This window comes from Aspergillus oryzae, chromosome 1 (genome assembly GCF_000184455.2).
Source record: "Aspergillus oryzae RIB40 DNA, chromosome 1".
NCBI lineage: Eukaryota > Fungi > Ascomycota > Eurotiomycetes > Eurotiales > Aspergillaceae > Aspergillus > Aspergillus oryzae.
Window position 1 is genome coordinate 6,140,935 of NC_036435.1, and position 22,507 is coordinate 6,163,441.

General features: G+C 48.1%; 8 protein-coding genes across 8 annotated transcripts; 4 read left to right on the forward strand and 4 right to left on the reverse strand.

Moving 5' to 3' along the window:
* Positions 1-671: 671 nt before the first annotated feature.
* Positions 672-2,588, reverse strand: AO090005000114 (amino acid permease GAP1; the record flags this gene model as incomplete). The annotated part of the gene is made up of 3 exons (XM_001817176.3): positions 672-1,734; positions 1,803-2,220; positions 2,300-2,588. 3 exons carry the CDS (start codon positions 2,586-2,588, stop codon positions 672-674), a joined length of 1,770 nt encoding a protein of 589 aa, XP_001817228.1.
* Positions 2,589-11,216: 8,628 nt separating this feature from the next.
* Positions 11,217-12,338, reverse strand: pex10 (ubiquitin-protein ligase peroxin 10; the record flags this gene model as incomplete). The annotated part of the gene is made up of 1 exon (XM_001817175.3): positions 11,217-12,338. The coding sequence occupies one exon, from the start codon at positions 12,336-12,338 to the stop codon at positions 11,217-11,219; it is 1,122 nt and encodes a 373-aa protein (XP_001817227.1).
* A 551-nt stretch (positions 12,339-12,889) lies between these two features.
* On the forward strand, positions 12,890-14,346 carry AO090005000110 (EXS domain-containing protein; the record flags this gene model as incomplete). The annotated part of the gene is made up of 5 exons (XM_001817174.3): positions 12,890-12,974; positions 13,040-13,089; positions 13,154-13,836; positions 13,899-14,212; positions 14,273-14,346. 5 exons carry the CDS (start codon positions 12,890-12,892, stop codon positions 14,344-14,346), a joined length of 1,206 nt encoding a protein of 401 aa, XP_001817226.1.
* Positions 14,347-15,054: 708 nt separating this feature from the next.
* AO090005000109 (uncharacterized protein) lies at positions 15,055-16,068 on the reverse strand (the record flags this gene model as incomplete). The annotated part of the gene is made up of 1 exon (XM_001817173.3): positions 15,055-16,068. The coding sequence occupies one exon, from the start codon at positions 16,066-16,068 to the stop codon at positions 15,055-15,057; it is 1,014 nt and encodes a 337-aa protein (XP_001817225.1).
* An 825-nt stretch (positions 16,069-16,893) lies between these two features.
* AO090005000108 (Ac45/VOA1 transmembrane domain-containing protein) lies at positions 16,894-18,018 on the reverse strand (the record flags this gene model as incomplete). Its single annotated transcript, XM_001817172.3, has 5 exons — positions 16,894-17,033; positions 17,097-17,333; positions 17,386-17,490; positions 17,553-17,851; positions 17,924-18,018. The coding sequence occupies 5 exons, from the start codon at positions 18,016-18,018 to the stop codon at positions 16,894-16,896; spliced, it is 876 nt and encodes a 291-aa protein (XP_001817224.1).
* A 317-nt stretch (positions 18,019-18,335) lies between these two features.
* Positions 18,336-19,051, forward strand: AO090005000107 (rRNA-processing protein RRP17; the record flags this gene model as incomplete). Its single annotated transcript, XM_001817171.3, has 2 exons — positions 18,336-18,512; positions 18,575-19,051. 2 exons carry the CDS (start codon positions 18,336-18,338, stop codon positions 19,049-19,051), a joined length of 654 nt encoding a protein of 217 aa, XP_001817223.1.
* A 1,558-nt stretch (positions 19,052-20,609) lies between these two features.
* On the forward strand, positions 20,610-21,316 carry AO090005000106 (uncharacterized protein; the record flags this gene model as incomplete). The annotated part of the gene is made up of 3 exons (XM_023234266.1): positions 20,610-20,862; positions 20,910-21,155; positions 21,270-21,316. The coding sequence occupies 3 exons, from the start codon at positions 20,610-20,612 to the stop codon at positions 21,314-21,316; spliced, it is 546 nt and encodes a 181-aa protein (XP_023088811.1).
* Positions 21,317-21,383: 67 nt separating this feature from the next.
* Positions 21,384-21,989, forward strand: AO090005000105 (uncharacterized protein; the record flags this gene model as incomplete). Its single annotated transcript, XM_023234267.1, has 1 exon — positions 21,384-21,989. One exon carries the CDS (start codon positions 21,384-21,386, stop codon positions 21,987-21,989), a length of 606 nt encoding a protein of 201 aa, XP_023088810.1.
* Positions 21,990-22,507: the final 518 nt, after the last annotated feature.

Consider the following 22,507-nt stretch of genomic DNA (forward strand, 5'->3'; position numbering starts at 1 on the left):
AATCGTAAATACCGACAAGCACAAAGAGAATAGAAACTCCGAGTGAGGGTAGAAGACACCAATGCTCTAAGGACGGGATGGATGACAACAGGGGAAGATGATTTCTTTGCTGGCGGAGATCTGAGAGGAAAACGTCGCTCCGGCTCCATGAGTGTAATTTACCGTTGTGAGACAACCTAGTCCATAACTACCTCAGCCTCACGTGTCTCAGTCGGGTTGCTATTTTTGGCTGCACCGTGAAATATTACACACTTGGCCAGATTTTAGAGCGGCATGACATTGTAATTACGGTAGAATACGCGGTTTGTGGGCCACTACAAATAGTCACCAAATACAACAATCCATACGGCCGGTATCAGCTTTACCTATAGTAGTCTGGAACGTTCTCCAGATACAAACATGCCAAGACTGGAGAAAGACAGTGTCAACATCAACAATACAAAAGCTTAGCATAACTGCCTCAGCAGTCGCACGGATGATTCCCGGACAGGGAGCCAAGTAATGGGATTCAAAGAGGCTTACGACAATCGTTCATGCTAGGATCGATGTCAAGACTATGAGATTGGGTTATCAGTCGGGATATAGGCACATTAATCATAATCGTACAGTGGAGATCAGCATATGAATTTCAAGCCTGCGAAACAAAACAAAGAATCATGAAACTCCCAATGCTAACAGAAGAACTTATACACCTTCTTCCATGCAGGCCATTCTGCCTGTTCAGCTCGTTCCTGCTCGATCAAGTACTGAAGATCGAGATCGCGACGACCGGTTTGCAGGTCCATGTCCTTGGCCCGGATAAATGGCGTCTTGAACCAGAGCTTGTAAGGGATATAAAAGAGCAGGACAACTGGAGCAGCTAGGTATACGGAAAACCAGGCCTCAACAAGCTCACCAGCGGTCTTCGTCGCATAACCGATTGGCGCAAATCCAACCCAGAACTGTGCGACAAGAACGAGACAGTTGAACAAGAACCCGATCCAAGAGCCGATCACTCCCGGTTGTGATTGGAAGGCGAGTTCATTGAGACTGTGGCCCTGAGCCTTCCAGCCACGACGGAAGCGAATGTGCGCCAAACAAACCGAACCCCAAGTGAAGATGGACGAGAGACCGGATATGGCCATCATCCACTCGAAAGCCACTTCTTGTTTGTCTGATGCGGCCAAGAAACTAAGCAAACCGAGGGCAGAAGCAATTAGAATTGCCCAGAGAGGGCGACCCTTGCGATCAATATATGACAGGAATTTGGGGGCCTGTCCCTGCTCGGCAAGGGCTGCAAGGGTACGAGAGGAGCCATAAACTGACGAGTTACCCACGGATAAGACCGCAATCATGATAACGACGTTCATGATAGAGTCTAGCACGGAGATACCAGCATTCTTGATGGCGATCACAAATGGAGAGGCTTTAGCGTCAGCACTGGAGCTCCCATCAAGAAGTCGTTCGTCATTCCAGGGAACAAGAAGGCCGACCAGGGTGAGTGATACAATGTAGAAGAGACAAATACGCCAGAACACTTGCTTGACAGCTGTTGGGAGCGATTTCCGAGGGTTAGCGGTCTCAGCTGCAGCCAAACCGACGAGCTCGGTTCCAGCAAAGGCAAACGCGGCGTTGACGAAGACACTGCAAAGACCTTTGAACCCATTATGGAAAGCACCAGGATCGCTCCAATACTTTCCACCGATATATCCACCCTGGGGACCTCCGCCGCAGTTCAGGACAATGCCGAGGATGCTATCATACGTCAGTTCTCCTGTTCCAGGTAATAAACGATGAGGAAAGCATTTGCACGGAACACTTACATAAAGCCAATCACAGCAACAACCTTAATGAGTGAGAAGACAAACTCAGCCTCACCGTAGCCTCTGACGCCGAACAAGTTGATTGAGACGATCAATACCCAAAAGATTGCGACCCATGCGGCGTTAGAGATATCGGACTGCCAGTAGTCGACAGTGATCGACGCAGCTACAATTTCCAGCGGCAACACTACGAGCCATTGCAATGCATAGTTCCAACCCATAGCGAAACCCCATGCCGGATCAATGAATCGAGTCGAGTAGTGCGCAAATGAACCAGCAACGGGGAAAAGAACAGCCATTTCACCAAGTGCGTGTACGGTGCAGTAAAGCATGCAACCAATCAAAGCATAAGCAATGAGAACCGACGCTGGGCCACCTGTGGCCAAGACTTTTCCGGATCCGACAAAAAGACCAGTACCTAGTAACGTGGAGAGCGGGGGTCAGAAATAGCAGCACATCATAGTTTGGAGCAACATGATGGAATGATCCGCACATACCGATAGAACCACCGATGGCAATCATCTGCAGATGACGGCCCTTGAGACTACGTTGTAAAGGTGAACTAGCCGTCTTCTGCGCGGCGTTTTCGATATCAAAGGACTTTCCATCTGCACCGGAGGAACCATGGCCGCCCGTGACATGGGCATTCGGGTCCCTTTTGAAACTGTCCCATATTCTGCGACCAAGACCTGCCTGTGTTGGCTCGCTATCTCCGTACAGAGGTGGCGGGGACTCGAAGGCCGCTCCTCGGGGCTCGGCCTTGGCCTCGATTTCGTCCTTCTCCATGATGAACCACCTGATCTTCCCTCTTCAGGAGGCCAACGATGAAATCAAAGAAATAGAAGGGTTGTGGTGGAGATAAGGAATATGCTACTCAAGGGAAAGGGAAGAAAAGGTAAAGGAGAAAGGATGAAAGTATAAGCCCTAGGAGAGTATGAGCAGGGCGGCGACCGCTCAGGACAGAAAGCTTGCTGACCGAGAGAGGTGCGGGTGGGAAATGCGTGAATCTATAAAGGAGGTACTACACCGAATAATGACGAGGTGGGTTATTTGGGTTATTTATATTAAATCAATCAAATGGAGGGCAAATCAAATAAAATATTATTATTGACAGGAGGGAGGGGGGTAAGAAAATCAAACACCATGGACCGATTCACACCACCTGCTACTTACTCCCTTGGGAAGGGTTCCGCAGCATTAGCCTATTATCTACGAGCAAAGAGAGAGGAGAAGTCATGGCAGCGCGGACATGCCGATTTGCAGTTCTGGGTCTAGTCCATGTGGCTTACTGGAAAGAGAGTAGGAAGGAGGATCTGGAACCGGACAATTTAGTGGATGCAAGTGCAGTACGGGGAAACCTTAAGTTGGCCCAATGGACGAGGGTCGTGATAGCGGACTGATTGCGTTTAATTTCATTATTATTACCATTACTTGACCGTATCGATAAGTCCGGATTTGCGGGAATTTCATGCGACCCAAGGACTCGTCCTAACTCAAGAGGAAATGATTTAGGGACTAACCGAACCTGGGTTTTGAGCCCGCCTTAGGTCGTACATCCATATCTATCCTGGTGGGGATACAGTACTACTACTGCTACAACAACTACAGGTAGGTAACCGACATACAGGGTTCATGCCAGAATAAATTAATCCACAATCTTTCGTCCTTCCTGTCCTTTTCTTCTTTCCCCTCTTGCTTGCCAACACATCCCCGTCCATTTACCTAAGGGGGGCTGGATTTGTAGGCCGGGCGGCTGAGCGAGCAGTGAACATGGTTGCTTCCCGTAAGACAAGGTAGGTATGTACTTTGCCGTCAAGTAACTCTGGAACGCCACCGGGCCGCCGACTGGGAATCTTTCATTCTTGGGTCAGCAGAGACCATGAACTGTACCGCGTGATGGAATTCTCATACGGGTTTGTGCTTGAGCTTGATTTACTAAGAAAGTCACTTGGCGGCAGGTTCGAGTGAAAGCGGTTATGGTTTGGTTGTTAGCTTGCATTGTAAATGTTATCTTCCGAACAGAAAAAAAGTTAATTTCTTTTTTATTTTAGTTGCCGTCAAGCTGATTCAACAAGTGGAGTCGTGTGTCTAAATTGTCCATCTATTGTACTAAAGTACTCCGTATGCTGGGAGCTTATCTCCCTAATCTGGTAAGTACCTCATTATCTAGTCATTATCAGTTTATCAGCGATTGCTATCGGAAAACGACACCTGGTCCACACGATAATATTGTCTGAGGAGCGTAGGGGTAAGAACTTAGTGCCACGAGATACCCTGCGTGGCTTTGCAATCATACGTGAGCTTCACATGCAAGATAAGAATATCAGAAAGTACGAGATGCCGCTAAGCGACTGCTAGAGAGGGAATACCGTGTACCTGAAGTATGCCCAACCTTACGGTAATAAATGCATTGAACGGTCTGTAACTTTCCAGAATAGTGGCAAACGCCACGTCCTTTTTTCGGTACATACATCACCATCACGACTAGAGGCAGAAACGCATCATCTTATGAACGGCGGGAAGAAGCGCTGAAGGGGGGTGGAGGAAGAGGGCCGTTCGCGGCCTGCAGCGTTTCTTTCCCCGCTAGACCAGGGCGTTTTGGGAATCGATCGCCCCCACTTAACTTCCACGCGGTTGGCATCTGAAACCAATCATATTCCCAACATTCGCATAGATAAGAGACTTGCGTTGCCCAGAGCCGTGTCAGAGACGGTACGTTCCATGGTTTCAGGGACTCGAGCTATTCGCCGAGTGCTGTCGACTATTGCCCGGTCCTATCAAGGACGGACTCCGGTAATGATTCCTTTTCGCCGAATATTCAGCAATATGCTAAGTCCATACACACATCTCTGTATGTACTACTGAGCCTACCAGGTCAAAAGTCTGTACAATCGGCTGACATTTGTTGGTGCAGCTACCAATTGATGAAAACGCAACGTGTGCCTGTTTCGTGTTTCTATGACATACAATAACCTGGAGACCCTTGCAACAATCCTCAGTTGCGACGTTTGTCCTCGTCTAGCTACGGCGTCTAACTTAGTTGAAACTTAAAACGAAAGTCCTCATATTTTCTTTTTGCTCCTTTAGACTAGAACAATTCGCTTCGGAGGACATCCTACTCGCTCGATTTCCTTGTGCTAAGGACGACCAATGCATGGAAGCATGGAAGCACGGGAGAACACCAGCACAGAAGGGGTCCCAAAAAGGGGTCCTTAAGTATGTCAGATCTTTGCTTCATCCGTGAAGTGCGCCAATTCACACTCAGCAGTGAAACCGTCAATATCCGACTCGGACCACTGATCAGGATCTTGGTCGAGATTACTAACCAAGATAACATTGGCGAGGCCCTGCGGGCCAAAGGACAGCGAGTTCCCAATGCGCCTTGTCACCACTATCGAAGTCCTGGCGTTCATGTCGGTTGTGGTCTGAGTCCCTTACAAGGCCATTCAAATGGTTCAATAGGTAATAAGGATAGCCGAAGACCGTGCTTCTAACCTTGGCATATCAGGCAACCCTCATGTCAGTTTACCGAGAAATTGGGACTGTGCCCCTTTGCAGTAAAAGGTATTACTTCCGAGCTCTTCGTTCAGAAAGGGGTTTCTTATTGATCCAAGAAAGCCTCGGCCCACACGCTCTTTGTTGGGATCTGTGCCTACTCCCAAACCGGTAAGACTATATTATCCGGGCTTCTGAACCATGACCTCGGTATCATCTGGGCATAAGAAAAAAGCCCTTCCGAAAAACTTTTTAACAAGTTTCCTTGAATGAACAGACCACTTAGTTGAGTTCCGTTGGGGCGGCACCCAAAGTAAAAGAGTACGTGAAATAATTAGAACAATGAAAAAGGAAAAAAAGTAAATTGGTAATTACCGTCGTCAAAGTTTTCTGCTAAAGCGTGAGATCAACCTTAATTCTTAATTCTCTTGTATGTCGGGCGGCGGGCCTAAACCACAGGACCGTGGAACTAAGGGCAGGAATCGAAGCCTTCACCTACAAGAGATCAACGACATCTCGAGCAGGGGATACGGTAACATCGCGTCAAACCAGAGACGTCTTGATTGGCGCATGTTTCTTCGACGGACCAATTAAGACTTCGAGTTATATTGATCGTAATACTAGATTCAGCAGTGGCGCTGACACCACCTTCGCAGTCCAAGGCGTCAATAATGTTTTTTCGTGGTAGCGAATGAATCAATGAATCAATGACTGAGCTGCGTACATAAATGCCCAGAGAATCCTCGTATCAGACGTGGCAACAGATACCACCCTGAGTGATGGCAGACCTCGTGGCTCTCCATGCCAGCCAATGACAGCGCCACCGCAGCTCGGATGGTGGCATGGTCTTGACTCTTGAGGATTGGGTTGATCGGACTCCGTTGGTGTTGAGAATCCTCCTGTCACGAAATACGACGCAGAGAAAACGGGAAAGAGATAAAAATGGAATAATTAACGTAAGAAGTGAGAATTACAGCATTTCATCTGGCATGAGATGACGCAGCCCTTGGCTGGCATCAACGTATCTTGGATGGTCTGTGTCGTGTAATCCTGACGATCGTAGAAGAAGAACCTGTGCCGCCCCGCCACACTTTAACCTGTGTAATATGCTTTTTCCTGGCAATGCACTATATTTGCCAATAATTGTTCCGCTCTCCTCGATGTATCACGAAAAGACCTCGTAACATAATATCTCAACTAGTTTTTCTTTGTCGCTTCCTAATCATTTCTATGATGATCATACAGTTGGAAGAAGATAAGTTAAAGTTGTTCCCAAACCCACATATCCCACGGCCATAACGCGGGGAAGCATTTCGTTACATAACAGTTTCCACTCTAGATCGTCAGCAGCTTCCCCATGAATCTGGGGTAGCGAACCTTTCGGTATTTGCCTCTGGACGACAATGAAAACTTTAGCTTCGAACAAATCTTGACGTCAAATCCAAATCCCCGACTCCAACCGGGCCGGTCCTGCAGATGCCAATGCGTCGTGGTGGGTCGAAAATGTTTCATTCATGATATTTCCTATTACTGGTTTTAGCAATATCGGTTACTAAGGGATATTCCTGGAATAATCGTCCCTCTAATTCCAGAAGATCAAAGTCTTCAATCAACTTCTGTCATATCGTTTCGTGAGAGTGGAGTGAGGGGGGTGACGTCAGATATCGTTACGCCGGATGCTTGCAACAGCCCGTCTGTCTTATGGTAACTTGTCGCTCAAACGGCTCTGCTATACTAATAGAGATATTACTTGCACAACTCTTTAGAAGACCAAACACTGTCGCTCAATTCTGGCTGTATGACGACTTCACGGCTGCGGTTGTTCAAACAGAGCTTGTGAAGTAACAAGCGGAAGCTTCCTACCTCTACTATTTCCTATCGTTATCCAAGTATCCTGGGCTTTGCCACTGAAAGAGCTAACGACCTAATACAGTTCTTTCAAAATTTGTTTGGTTATTTAGCCATGTCTTATGTAGTGGATGCTAGTCTCCTCATTAGAGAAAGGCGGAGCATTAATGCTGACACGCTGAGATATAGTCAACAGCTATTGCCAAGTTATAGACCGCTTCAGGCTTAAGTTACAGAGCATGCGTCCATGTACTCGGTTGCTGTTACCTCTACAGACTCCATATGGGATAGAGTACACTGTGGTTGAAGTTCATTCTACTACACCGGCACAATATCAGGAACCTTAGAGTATCTCCTTCATACAGCGGCGGAGCTCAGGTCCTCACTCATTGAGTGCATGAGCCGACCGGCCAGAAAGCAGATTATATCAGACATCGCTCGCAAACCAAGGCTATAAGGAATATTTAATCTCTCTTTACTTGCGCACTTTATCAGGTCATCGACCTTCCTCGAGGTAGAGCATTGGTATAACAATTAGTAGCCAAATGCCCTTCTCGAAGCCGTGGACTACTGCATGTTCATAAAACGGCGGATCCCAGTCAACGTTATTTTAATGTTATATTGATAACCTTCTATCAGTGTCCATTTACTTTAGTAGGGTCAATTGCCTATGGCGAGTCTATTTACATCACTTCCTAGGCTAATCGAGTACTGACGTGCAAGCCAGAACAAGACGGTCTAAGCTCAACGCGCGTACCCCAGACCTTATAGATTATCACGTTTACATCGCCTCCATACGAGAGATATATTTACTGCAAGGAGAGAAATGTTTGCAGATAGTGGCGCAATCGACTAAACATTCAAGATAGTACAAGAAGCAAGGCCGGAGATTAATGTAATTTTTGCAATTACAATAGAATCTATAAGATATCGTTGATCATCATTCACAAAATCTTTTTTTCATCAAAGCAAGTAAAAAGCACTGGATATCAGAAACTAAGAGCTACCGACCGGTCCTTCGCCACCAGGGATCAACTGTAGTTACGTTAGCAAGACGACAATAGTCGAGGAATAGGAACAGGTAAGGACATCCGTACCATGCAGACGTTGTTTCCATTTAGCAAGATCTTGGGGAGCTTAATCTGAGCACCGGAGTAATCGCTGTCCTGCTGTTAGTTCCTAATCTGCGGGACATGACCAGATGTGGTTGAAACAAGAAAAGCTACATGGCTAGCTGTACTCACAATTCTGTCACGTCTTCCAGGACCATGTCTAGACTAGGTTAGTATCTGGTCGTTTGAGATCTGATAAGAAAATAGAAGTAACTTACTGACGTAGTCATCAAAACCGAGCAAAGTACCAGCGAATTCTGTAAGTGTCAGCACATGGTTGCTTATTACACGCAAAGCAACAAACCTTTGTCATTCTTCATGATGACCCAAATTCTAGAACCGACACACTTGTCGATCAGCTCTATGCAGATTATTAGCGAGGAGCTTCATTAATACACAAATGGTTGGGTCATTACCGAGGGGGAGGAGTTGAGAAGCCATTGTAGATGAAGTGAGTGATAAGCGGAGCTAAACCGAGGAAGTATAAGAAGTTGAATCTATATTTGGACTACTAGAGCTCTCCTCCGCAAGAAAGGTTTCGTCTGGCTTGATATAGAAATCGCACGCTGTTGGGCGGATCCTCGATCATTCCCATTCGGACAATCTTGGCGGGAGGGAACGCACGTTTATCCGACCCGATAGCCTTGCACCAATCAAATCCACCAATACTTCTTCAGGGACATAAAGGTTATTCTCAACTTAATCATACAATGGCCCATGCGGACTATATTTACAATATACCCGCAATCTCAATAGGCTATTGATAGGGGGCGCATTCAGTATGACTGCTTTGAGATATGCGGTCTTGTCGAATTTTACCAAGAGTGTTGAAACACTCTTTATGGCACGCGACAAAGCATCAACAAGGCTTTGTTGTGCACAATGATTCGCTCCATAGTCTCGAGAAAGCCGCGTTGGTTAATGATTCCTTTCATCTGATCTCCTAGCTGACGGTTCCTCAGTCGGCGTGGTGTTTATTTCAAAAGCCCGGCTCTCGCATCTTCTCGAGCCTGTATTGCCAACTCAAAACTTCTTCTCAAGGTTAATACAGGCTATATCACGTCTACTAGCTACTCAACGTTGATACGCAGGCCGTGTCTGTTGAAGAAAAACGAAACTTTGAATGTTAAGACCAGCGGAAGCCGTGCTTTTTCTTCGACCACAGCCATGTTTCGAACAACTCTAGCTCATATTACTAGTCTGGTCAAAACCGGCTTCAAGAGCCAGCTCAGAAACCGTCGTATAATCGACGTCGCTGATGCAAATAAGGGGAAACTACGGGATATTAACCGCAAATCCTTTACACATGCCCTAGTACAGCGTGAAAAGCTGAAGGGACTGGAACGACCCAAGCTTTCGACCGTATGCTGCAATAGCCAGCGATACCCAAATAGCTGCCGGAGCTCCGCAATATGTGCGAAAGCACAGTACCCCATATCATGCTTCAGTACCAGTCAACATACACGTCCCCGGGCGGAGGGTGCCTCCATAAGGCGAGGAGAACCATCCATAGACTCAAACACCAAGAGGCCATGCATCTCCAGTTCTGCAGCCCAGTTGACAACCGGGCTCATCAAAGATGCAGAAAAAATCACCCACATCGTCAACCCCAAAATAGCAATCCCAGCTCTGGACTCGCGCCCTCAGCTACCCAAAGACAGCCCAACTCCAAAGTTCGCACCAATTTCAGGAGCGCACAAATTCTGGAGTCATCGATTGTACAAGTCGCCCGATGGAGAGGAAATCCTTGTACATTACTGCAAAACCCTGGAAAGTGCTGAAACCATATCGAAGATGTTCTCTGATGAACCCATTCTTGGACTCGACATAGAATGGAAAGCCAACGCCTCCGCGGCGGACGGAATACTAAAGAACGTATCGCTGATTCAGCTCGCGAGTTCGAGGAGAATTGCACTCTTCCACATCGCTATGTTTAGACCAGCGAGGGGTGCGGAAGACCTCGTACCCCCTACTCTGAAACGCATCCTCGAGTCTCCGGACGTAATAAAGGCTGGCGTGTCGATCAAGGCAGACTGTACCCGTTTACGCAAGTACCTTGGGATTGAGACGCGCGGCATCTTCGAACTAAGCCATTTGTACAAATTGGTCAAGTACAGCCAGTCAAACCCAGGACTGGTCAATAAGAGGACTGTCAATCTAAGCGCGCAGGTTGAAGAACACTTCGGCATTCCTCTGGCGAAAGATGTTGAGGTTCGATGTAGTGATTGGGCCTCTGCGCTGGATTATTCGCAAGTTCACTGTCAGTTATACCTTTTCCCGAATGTGAAGAATCGCCTAACAAGGATTGTTTTATAGATGCTGCGGCTGATCCATTCGCGTGTGTGTGTCTGTTCAATACTATGAATGCGAAACGGATGACTTTAGACCCAATACCTCCTTTGCCGGCACATGCTGAGTTGAATTTACCAATTCAGATAGTCCATGAGACTCCTGTGAATACTGAGCCGGAGGAGGTTGAGGTTATCGAGCCGATAGATAATCTACTACTAGGGGCTAAGGAACGTTCATAAATCTGGCCTCTCTGTTGAGGTTAATAGTTGGACAACACTCAAGGCCATAGCAGGGACTCGGGAAGTTCTAAATCATGTCTGGGGTGCAATGCATAGATAGCGTGCTCATAGGAAGCGTTGTATAATTGGCAATACTTCTTTGGCTTTAAATCACATTTTCACCCTCTATTCATACAAGGACAGGGGCTATTATGCCAAGTCTGCAAAAGCCATGCCAAGAATTGTGGAATCAATATATCTGAAATGAACCATTGTGGGTCTTGGTATTATAGGTCACTTGAGAAAGGGGGTATATTCCTCTAATGACCGGAAACGACAACATAAAAAAGTAACTGGACGATGAGCAGGACTATATGTGGACCAAATATCAAACGCTGTCATATGCACGACCATACCCTATATTATATACAGAGAACACATGGCTCGAACTAACCTCTCAAAGGCAGAATTTTAGATAGCAGGACATCTTGTCGACACAGGGGACATTCAGGCTTCTCGCGTACCCAATCTCGCACGCATGTCCAGCAGAATACGTGTCCGCATGTGGTGACACTAGGGTCTTTGAAGGGTTCTAAGCAAAGTGTGCATCTGCTTTGCTGCCCTGAGGGAATCCAAGGGATTGCAGTGGAGTCCTCTGAGAGATCATACCGGGCATCAGATGCAGGAAGAAGCGGTAGTGTTGGCGGGTTCTCAATAGAGTGGATCAACGTATCATCCGGGCCCCTAGAATGGGTCGCCTCTGTCTCAAGGTCTTCTTGCTGCAAACTGAGCCCCACTTTCTTGACGTGCAGCACGCTTTGTACCGCGATCTGCAAGACAAGCAACACTCCTAGCACTTCATACCCGACCCGCTGCTCGTTTTCCTCAAGTTTCTTTGTGAATACATATCGCAGACCCCAAAAGCGTTTCGACAAATGATAGTACGCGCCGGTGAAGTAAAAGGTCGCAATGCTCACGGCGTAGATAGGACTCAATGACGTGATGGAATCAAGGTGTTCCAGAATATACTTTTGAATTCGTAACTTCGTGAAGAAGGATGGTGCCTTTGAAGTTTCTTTCCTGCTAGGCTTCGTCCCTTCCCGGGCTTGTTGGGCCTTAAGCTGTTGCCGCGCGATGCTCCGCTCAAGCTTCGCCCGTAGTCGCTGGCGGAAAGCTGGTAGGATCCGCTGAAGGATCCAGGGCACAATGATACTGCTCACGATATATCCCGCCCGCCTGATAAAAGAAGGGAGCTGGAGTGTGTCATCTTCCAATTGGACAAGATCACAGTATTCCTCCCCCAACGTTCGGTTGCCGATCAGGGTAGTCAGGGAAAAGTATAGGATCTCGGTCAGATTCTTGATGGTTTCGGAGTAGGTATGAGCAAATCGAGCTCCGCGGAGTGAGCGGATGATGTTCTGAGCTTGCTGTACTAGATTCGAGGTAAGGAATAAGTCTTTTTCATGGGATCGTATGATATCCGGAGACGTCGCGAATGGGTAGAAATGCGCCGAGGGACTGGGCGCCGGGGCGGAGGTTGCAGGAGACAAAGAGAAGTCTTCATCCGCCATTGTCAACGTATGTTCAGTGCGATTGAGGTAATTTGAAGTGTTAGTACAAAATCAGGTTGACCGAAGAAAGCTCGCTCTACCGTCTCATCATTGTTAACTGACGTGGTTATCATTTCCCCGGAGAATGAGCCTCTGCAGCGGCGATACGGTATACCTCGGCAGTCCACACGTGAGGGAGTGATTCACGTGACCCGAATGCCATCAGGGAAATTGGAAACCTTGAGCCAAATTTGGAAGTCTCGACCTGTAAGGAGTTAGACCCGAAACAGACAAGTGTGCCTCCTCCCAATCCGAACAGCCGCGCGGAACCGCCTGGACTCTGAAAGCGTCCCTGAGCGTCTTCATTTTCCGTCTAATAATTATGAGTGTGTAAATTTTGGTTTTCAAACTCACCCCTAGTCACTCTTTATTTGGTTCGACTTCTTTTTGCTTTCGCTCTTCTCTTTAGATCCCCCTATTGTGGTCTTCCTCTTTGATTTTGACCTTCTTGTCCCTTATCTCCCCTATCTTCTCCGTGCTGGCGCTGTAGTCCCGCGCCGCTTCAATGGAATATGGGTCCTGATCAACATGCTCAATTGGATCGCTTCAGTCTCTTTCTTCCTTTTCCCTATCGTGTGGCCGTGATTTTGGTTGCAGGTAAGCTGAGAGATACTGGCGCTTTACTTATGTTAGATTCCGACGATGTTGATTTCAATGTACAGGCTTCTGGGGTTGGGGGGTCAATCTCCAATATCTTCTCAAGAAGAACATTGTAGGTTAACCCCTCTATTCTTTTTGATACCTTCCCTGAATAACATCTGACCGTTCTCGATTAGGATGTCCCCGCGCTCATCCGATATCCTGCCCGTCACTCTTCGTCCCAGCGACCCCACCACGTCTCGACATACCACCTAGCTACTCTCTTGACAGTCCCCCTTCTGCTCTCACTACTTATATTCTGGGCCGCGACCCATGGCTCTACTGAGAAGGTCGAATCGCTGGATTTTATTCCACAGTCATACCTCATTATCTTCTTCATAATCCTCCTTCTCCCTTTCAACCGTCTTGCACGCTCTGGTAGACATCGCTTGTTCGTGACTCTGAAGCGGATCAGCATTGGTGGATTAGCAGAAGCCCAAGATGGGAAATTTGGAGATATTCTACTTGCCGACGCGCTGACTAGCTATGCTAAAGTACTAGCGGACTTGGTTGTCACTTTCTGCATGTTCTTTACCTCGGGTGTTTCCAGCACATCCAAGCCGGATCGCAAGTGCGGACACGATTGGGTGATCCCCCTGGTCGTTGCTATTCCGAGTATCATTCGATTTCGGCAGTGTTTGATTGAATATGTGCGTGTACGTCGAGCTGGTTTTAAACTGGAAAATCAGGGCGGCCAGCACCTCGCCAATGCTCTGAAATACGCCACAGCACTGCCCGTCATCTACCTTACCTCCAAATTGAGGAACTATAACCCTCTGGAGAGCTACGGATATAGCGAAATGAGTCTGTCACGAGTATTGTATGTTGTTTCTACTGATATATAAGTTTGGGAGGGGTAGAGGTTGGCTGACGACATCCCAGATACTTGTGCACCTTTGTCAACTCTGCTTACTCTTTCTACTGGGACGTCACCAAAGATTGGGACTTGACTCTCCTAACTTCAGCGCGCCGCGACGCACATCATCCTTACGGATTACGCCGGCACCGCCATTTTGCTGATCGGCAATACTATCTTGCTATTCTTGTAGATCTGGCTATTCGGTTTTCATGGTTATCCAGGTTTATGCCTGGCTTTGTCTGGCTTTGCGAGACGGAGGTGGGCATTTGGTTGCTCATGTTCCTTGAAGTCGCACGTCGGTGGATGTGGATCTTCTTGCGTGTGGAGACCGAATCTGGTGAGTTGCATTTCGCCCATGTGAGAACACTGGGAATGGATGCTAACTTGGTATCTATAGTCAGGAACAGCCGTGGACCGGCCCCTAATGACATTCTTCTCGGTGAATTCAACGGCAAATTGGATGCGGACTGAACTGCGGCCGTACTTTAAAATTGTTGAACACCGCCCTTTTTATAAATGACATGACTTGGTATATCCACGGATGTAGGACTTATTACTGTGATTATGTATGTATTCCTTTCTAGTTGTTATTCTCTGCTACGCCCTTTGAGCGTCCTGCTCATCATTCGGTTCATTTCTTGGACCGCATTTATCGCTTCCTCGATCAAGCGAAAGACTTTCAAGTGATCATTTGTATGATATTCGCCAAGCATTGCGAGCTATTGTTGTGCACAGTACATAGTGGCAGGTCTTCTTTTTTGCGTTTTCATTTTCTGCGCGCAACTACGCTACGGATATGTGGGTAATACACAATTGCAATATCGACAGGCAGACCCAAACAATGAAATGTAACTCAGAAACAAACTAAACATTCAACAAATTCCACACCCAAAGTTTCATGGATAATGGTCTAGTTGACCTCCAGTGAACTCCATCGCCTAAATTACCGCTGCAAAAGCCAGAACATGTAAGGAAAGTTATCCAGAAAGGTGCGTAGTCCTGGACGTTAAAGACGGTTGCTCATGACATGAGAGATGTACATACACTATATAACAAGATTATGTAAATGATATTTGCCATCGAATGTAAAAAAAGAAAAGACTAAGAATAGAACAGGGGCAGAAAAAGTGAATTTCAGCTACAGCATTCGTTCAGTTTTGGATGAGAGATCACCAAACCCTAATGTCTATTGTTGGGAGGATGGTTCTCGAACAGATCTTCCAGGTAAGCACTCGGGGTCCTTCCTTGCGTAGGAGATGCAAGGTTGACGGAGCTATTGGACGCCATGTGAGAATACCTCGAAGTGTTAAACTGAGGTTCATAGACACCACCGGGAGCATGAGTAGGCGTGCCAGGTGGGCTAGGGCCCGATTTTGTCCTCGTGTACCCCTGTGCCTGCGGGCCCATGCCCGGAAGATCAGACGCGGAGAACTGCATACTCTGGTGGCTACCACTACCAGCCGCAGCACTCCCAGCAGCATAATAACCCGCAGGAAGATAGCTTGAACCTCTGTTTCCGCCGCTGTGTATTCCAGCCGTGGGGGAGAAGAACAACCCGCTGTTGGATCTTGGGCCTTTGGAGGAGCGGTGGTTTGTGCGGTGGCCGCCGCCGATTTTTTCCAGGGACACGGCTGGTGCTGGGCCGCCGTGAGAGCGGTGCGCGGATCTCTTTCTCCTGTGGCGGAGGAGTCCCTTTGCCTCGGAGGATTGCATTATGGCTGCTTTCCGGACAGATCGGTTTACGGACCATGCGACCATTCCGCGCCAGGCTAGGAGTGCGAGGCCCACGAAGCCTAGGACTGCCCCGACGGCGATGAAGACGGTTCCTTCCGGGGTATCTGATGTTTGCATGTATGGTGCGTCGGCGAGTGGGGGGACTGTCACCACGGGGTAATCATTCGTTGCGGTGGAGGTTGTACTGGAGTCTGTAGATTTGGACTCGGATGTTGTTGTCGTTGCTGATTTGTCTGTCGCGGATGTTTCCGTGGTCTTGGATGTCGTGGTAGTGTCATCTTTTGTCGTAGCTGTAGTGGTCTCCTTAGTTGTTACGTCGGTTGTCGACGCGGGGTCATTCCCAGTGGTATCTTGGGCCAAGGATATTTGCGCCAACATTAGAACGGCAATGAGGAGTAAAAGCCATGTGAAGGAGCGTTGGCGGCGGGCCTTGCGAAGGCCCGCGGCTCGAAGATTCATTGCTGAGACAGTCTAGCGAGCGAACGAGCGATATCGATGTCAATCTTTTTCAGACAAGAATAGGTTGTAGGCCAGGACGATTGCGCCCGGTATATCGCACTGATGATCCGAGCAGATATATAAACTCTGAGCCGATGAAGAGTTACCAGGCTCTGTGGTCAGAGATATGTTTGCATGCAATAGCGGTCGTCTGTCGCAAGTTGTGGGACGTGGATCTCTATCGGATAGTTCTCCACCAAAACACTGGATCGACAGCAACGAGATCTACTCCAAGGGCACAATGATCGTATAGATTAATAGAATGGTCAAATGAAAGACAAACACTGTTAGCCAGTGTAGCAAGGTTTATAGCGAATTAGGAAGCGAGAGATGAGGACAAATTATCAGTGGGTTACCCCCCCGGAGATCAGCGACAGGGAGATCCAAGACCACAACCGTTGCCCCGTCACGGGCCTTGTACATTCTGCCTTAGGCTAGAGTCTTGCGGAGAAGTCAAATTCACGTGATGCACTATATATAGGTCTCCTGTCTCAACAAAAGCCCGCGCTAGTCTCATATAGATTTGGCATATTTAATGATCTAAGAGACGAGTGCAGTAAAGCAGGTCTTATTGGCCCTGCATGAGCAAGCACGAAGTTAGACAGCTTTGAAAAATCCGTGACTAACATTCAGACCCATAACCACGCATGAAATATACAACATAGCATACACGATAAAACCTTGATGGTCTAGAGCAATTGACGAACGACTTTCAACCGATTTGGCATGCCGAACCAAAGAGTAAAAACAAATCCCAGGACGTTTATTCACCAAACCAACCACTAATCACTGCTGCTTCTTCTGCACACTGGCGGACGTGTCCTTTTCAAAAGCGGCATAAGGGACTTCCAGGCTGGCAAGGGCGCTGAAGCCGACATACAAAATCATAATGAAGACAAAGGTTGCCATGAGTCCCATGAAGAGACCTGTTTACGTTAGTTTTCGTCATTCACAATGTTCAAGAGGGACAGGCTATTTCAAGGTCGCACCTGGTGTGAGGTACTGATACTCTTGGAAGAGTGACTTGTTAGATGCAGGCTCCGAGCGACGACTATGCGCCGCAAAATCTCGTTTCAAATCCATGTGAACAGGATCTTGGTAGGGATCAGTTTCGGATTGATAAATAACCGAGTCGGACTCCCCGAATTCCCTAGGTGATGTTACGTAGAGAATGGTGTACTTCTTCGACGAAGGTATCCGTTCGATGATATCAGAAAGAAGGCCATCTGCAGCACGATTAGCAAATTCCCTCATTGCATTATGGGATTGTTCACATACCATTGTCAGAAAGCTGCTGAGCCCTCTCCTTACCCAGAGGAAGCACTGGGAAATTAATAAAAAGGACTCGGGGGTCGGCGCCAAAGTCGGATGGATAAGAGCCAGCTAAAGCACCCGGTTAGCCAGATTTGGAACGTATTTGCGACTTTCGACTTCACAGGACTTACAGGAACCATCGATAACAGTAGTTTGCGCCCCACATTCCTTCTCGATAATGCTTTGAATCTGCTTCGCTTCAAGCACGCCCACAACTTCGTTCACAGTCGCAGTCGATCGGATAGTCTTATCCTTTCCTGTCATCTTCGCGCCCAGGCGGGGTGCGGACTTGCGAGTCGCGAAGTCGGTGCTATGAACACCGGGTTGGGAAGCAATGACATAGTAGTCGGAGGGACACGAGCTAAGCTTCGAGGAGAGGTCATCTAGCAAGGACGGCGCGGTTTTAAGCTGGGATGAAGTAGAGAGGATCCTAAAGGAGCTTGTTAGCTGGTTCTTTGAGGAGCTGCCCGCGACAATTGGAATGACTGCCGCCAAAACATACTCAGACGTCGATGCAAGGAAGAAGGGCGAGGTGTCACGGAAGGCATTAGCGGTTGCTGCTCCCAGAGCAAGCAACGAGAAGCTGCTCAAATGCATAGTAGTGGATGGGATTTAGCTTCAGACAAGCACAGGCTGTCCGAACGGTGAAAGGGTCCCCGGAGGTATGGTGGTTGGAGACAGGCTGGAGGATTGGCCGAACGGGGCTCGGAGGCGGTCGACCCAAATCACCGGCAAGGCTTAGCTTCACTTTGATCATCGTGCAGGCGATTTTTTTTATGGCTCTTTTATATCGAAACCATATCACCGAATACGTGGGTTAATAACGCACTTATTATATATTTTTATTTTTATTTTTTCGCTTTACTCTCTAGGTCATAAAATCCCTTTTTCTTTCCTTTTCCCTACATAAAATCATGGGACCACAAGCAAAACGGCGAAAGACGAGCAAAGTCGAAGAAATCACCTTCGATCATTCTGCCCGTCATGAATTCCTTACAGGTTTTCGCAAGCGAAAGCAACAACGAATTAAACATGCGCAGGAAATTGCAGAGCAGAAAGCTCGAGAGATGAAAAGAGAAGAACGGAAACGAGTTCGTCATTCCTTGATGCTGTCTCAGTTGAAATACTTCTATTAACCGCGAACCCTGCGCAGATTCGGGAAGAACGAGAAGCAGAATTCAAAAATGCTCTCGTGGAGCATCAAAAACAATTGAAGAGGCTTAGGCAAGAAGAGGATGGGGCAAGCTCAGGCTCAGATTCGGGAAGTGACGATGAAGATAATGAGGAGTGGGAGGGGTTCGAAGAGCCACCTGCAGTGGACTACGAAGCGGAATACATTGACGAAGACAAGTATACTACGGTAACAGTAGAAGAGATGGATGCTTCCAAGGAAGGCTTGCTACGATCACAGGAGCATAGTTCGGACGAAGAGCAGGAAGATGAAAAGAAGAAAGCGACATCCGAGGCGGATTCTAAGCCCAAGCCGGTAGAAAAGACCAAGAAGGCGTCGGACAAACCCAAAAAGAAGAAGAAGAAGTTCCGGTACGAGAGCAAGGCGGAACGCCAGCTCACTCGCAAGAAAGAGCGCCTTTCAAACAGCAGGAAAGCAAAGGCACGGAAAGAACGGTAGCGGGGGCTGATCTCCACGCAAATTCTTGCATCTTCAAATCATTTGACTTTACAATACCCCTAAGGAGACTTTTATTGTTTATGGTCTATGTTACTGTGGGCAAGTGGATATAGACAGAGGCCAGGTGGATGACAAGATGATGAGACAGAGATGCTACTGGATTCGGCTCCTGATGGCAAATGCTAAATAAAGTAATCTGCATGCACGCAGGGAACAAAAAAGTTATTATGTTAGAAAAAAGGTTGAGCCGAGGTTTTCCCAGAATATTGCATCTGCAGGCAACCCTAGCCTTAAACATTGCTTATAGAAACTTCCAAGTCGTGGAGATCCTTCTGCAACTCGGCGTACTTCTTCGCCATTTCCTCATACTTGCTTTCCCACTCATCACGAGACGACTCAAGGGCCTGCACTTTGCGCTCGTAATGGCCGGCTTTAACGTCGGTTTGGCGGAGCCTATTACCACCAGCGAGATTAGTAACTGTTCGCCGACGATAAAAAGGGGTTCCAAGGAAAACCATACTTCTCAACTGTCTCCCTGGTAGTCTTGTCGGCAGCCTCGAGCTCCTCTTCCAAGAGCTGCAAGCGTCTCTGAAGGGTTTCGTTCTGAGTGTCGTGCTGAGCGCTCTGAGTGGCAGCATCCTTAGCCTCCTTGAGAGCGGTTTCCAACTTTTCCACCTCACCCTCAAGAAGCTGGTTGCGGTGGTTGAGGGATGTGATCTCCTGTTCCTTCGCCAGGTTCTCCTGTTCCAGCGTCTTGACCCTATTCTTCAACTCCTCGGTCTTCTCGTGGGCCTCGTCAGCCTCCAGGCGGAGGGCGTTCATTCTCTAGAGGCTGCCCGTCAGCCCCTTTTCCCATCTTCGCTTTGATTAATTTGGGTGGACGCGAATCAAGATGGCATCCCTTTTATCGCTGCCAAACAGTATACCGTGATGCATGATGAGGGAAGGTCACGTAAGGAGATAGGCTGATGCATGTACATTTTCGGGAGCTTAAAAGCTACCCCGCCAACAGGGGGGGGGGGGGAAAGGAAACTCACCTCCTTGATCTTGTCCATATCGACGGTGAAAGAAGGTTAAAATTGTTTGTACGGGAGAAAGACAAATATGTGTTCAAGAAGAAGAATTTGTATGACTAGCAAGTTATAAAGGCTTTCGCTCAGCGAGAAACCCGACAGAATCAATAACGTGTTTGAATGTTGGGAGTTGGTTTTGGGAGAAGAAGAAGGTGGAGTGACTGCCTCCTGGCGGTCAGCCCGGGTCAGCTTGATTCTAACCCCTTTTAGCCAGTAGTAAGGGCGGTGTCTGACTGTAGCGGCCAACCCACGGATTGGCTGCCGGCCGGTCCCAAGGGATCGACCGCCTGTCTCCACGGGCAACCACCACAAAACACTCTGCTGGGTAAGGTGCGGTCGGGCGTCTAGATTCGGACAGACAACTCAACTCATATCTTCACGACCTCGCCAATCCTCGCGATTTCAGACGACCTCGGATTCGAACCCGACAACGTATACCTATATTTTCGGCTGTGCATGATCAGTGTTATCTCATATCCGCCACTATGCTGGCCCTCCGCGATCAAGAGAACCTGGTGCACGCTCATCAGACCGTTGCCGCATCCAAACCTCTGAACCAAGGTGTCAAACAACTACAGCCCAAAACCCCGGGGGCACGCGCACCGAAGACACCATTCAAAGTCCCATTGAACGATGAAAATGACCCACTGGCGTTTGGAAAGAAAACGGTGAAGGGAGCTGGTAAACAGAATGGAGCTGCGAAACCGTCTGTCAAGGATGCTTTTGTAACTCCAATGGGTATGTTTAGAGGGGTAGCGTGGCGCATCTTGCTCAAAAGCTGATAGATGCGATAGCAGAGACCCGTCAACGCGCCCCGTTAGGCATGAAAACAACCAATGCGAAAGCTCGTGGTTTACAGACCCCTGCGCCTCCCGCTGGTACTGTCAAGCCAGAGAAGACAGGCAAAAGGGCCTCCACACAAAGAGTGAAAAAGTTTGCTCCACTGGTGGAGCAAAGCAAGGCCGAGGTACAGGATAAACCAGCTGAAGACGATGTTCCCGAGATTGAATACATGCCCCCGAAGCCGAAAGGTATGTTTCCCAGGAGCCGTGGGCATGCCAGAAGGTCATGGTATTTAACAATATGCAGAGCTCCCGGATATTCCTGATGAAATTACATACGATACTACATTCCCTCAATTTCAGCCGAGGAACTTGGCGTTGGGCTTAGAAACGGTTTATGGACATACTGAAATCGGTCCCGATGGTCTGACTAAGAGGGAGCGCAAACTTCAGGAGGATTCTATCGCATACGACAAAATGATGGATGACATGATCTTAAAACAGGTCGAGAGCATTAGTTTCGAAGATCCGAGTGACAGCGACCAGAATGAGCCTTGTGTGGATGAAGCACCGCCGCGTCGCTATGAAACGCGTCGTACCCGCGCCATGAGCTCCCGGGAGAAGCATACCAGCAACATCCCAACCGTTCGTGCTCGTGATGCAGCCGCTGCTCTTTCTGGCACCGAACGCACACTCCGACCTAGGCCTGTCTCAATTCCAAAGCCCAAGCCGAGAGTTGCGTCGTCCTTATTTTCGTCGAGAAAGCCTAGGACGCCAACTAACCCATCATCTATGCATCATGCCGCGGCCGTGGTTAACTCTAAAACAATAGTCGGGTATACCAAGGGCCGGGACGTGTCGTGCAAGCTACATGGCAAACCGCCTAGCACTACGAAAGGACAAACAATTCCCCAGGGAATTTTCTCTGCCGACACTTACGTGCGACCTTCCGGGACCCCTCCTCTCGAAACCGATACGGTGCCTCTTGCACATGACGCGGATCACCTAACGGCCAATTCTGAGGAAGTGCTCCCTGTGTATGAGGAAGATGAGGAGAGCTTAAATTTCCAGCTGACGCTGTGAACGGAGGTTAATGAGCACGGTTCCATATCCCGGAGTAAAGGGTTAGCGTTTTATGGTGTTTGTTCTTTAATGGGAGTATGATATAGCTCTGTTTATTTCTTACGTTTGACGGTTGGGGTGGCGGGACGGTACAATATTGCATGACAGGATTTTGTAGGGGGCGTTTTATTTGAAGAATCATGGGGTTACGGTCAGCAGGATTAGAATTGATGTACGAATTTCCGGAGTGTGAGTGATAGTCAATAGTCGAGAGTACCTCTTAGTACAATTAAATTGGGTTGTTGATACTCTGTACAAGCGCATTGTCGAGGTAAATTTAGGTCATGTTTCAGGGACCCTCCCGCAAGTCTGGGTCCAGCTTTAGGTTCCAGAGTTGCATTGTCCTTCGGGACCCGAAAGGGCCTCGGGAATGGTTGATTCGGACGATTGTGATTGGGGATACCCTGTGAAGCTCTGCGGCCAGACCTCACCTATTGGACCAGTAATATCCACCAGGTACGGGACCAGTACGTATGCAT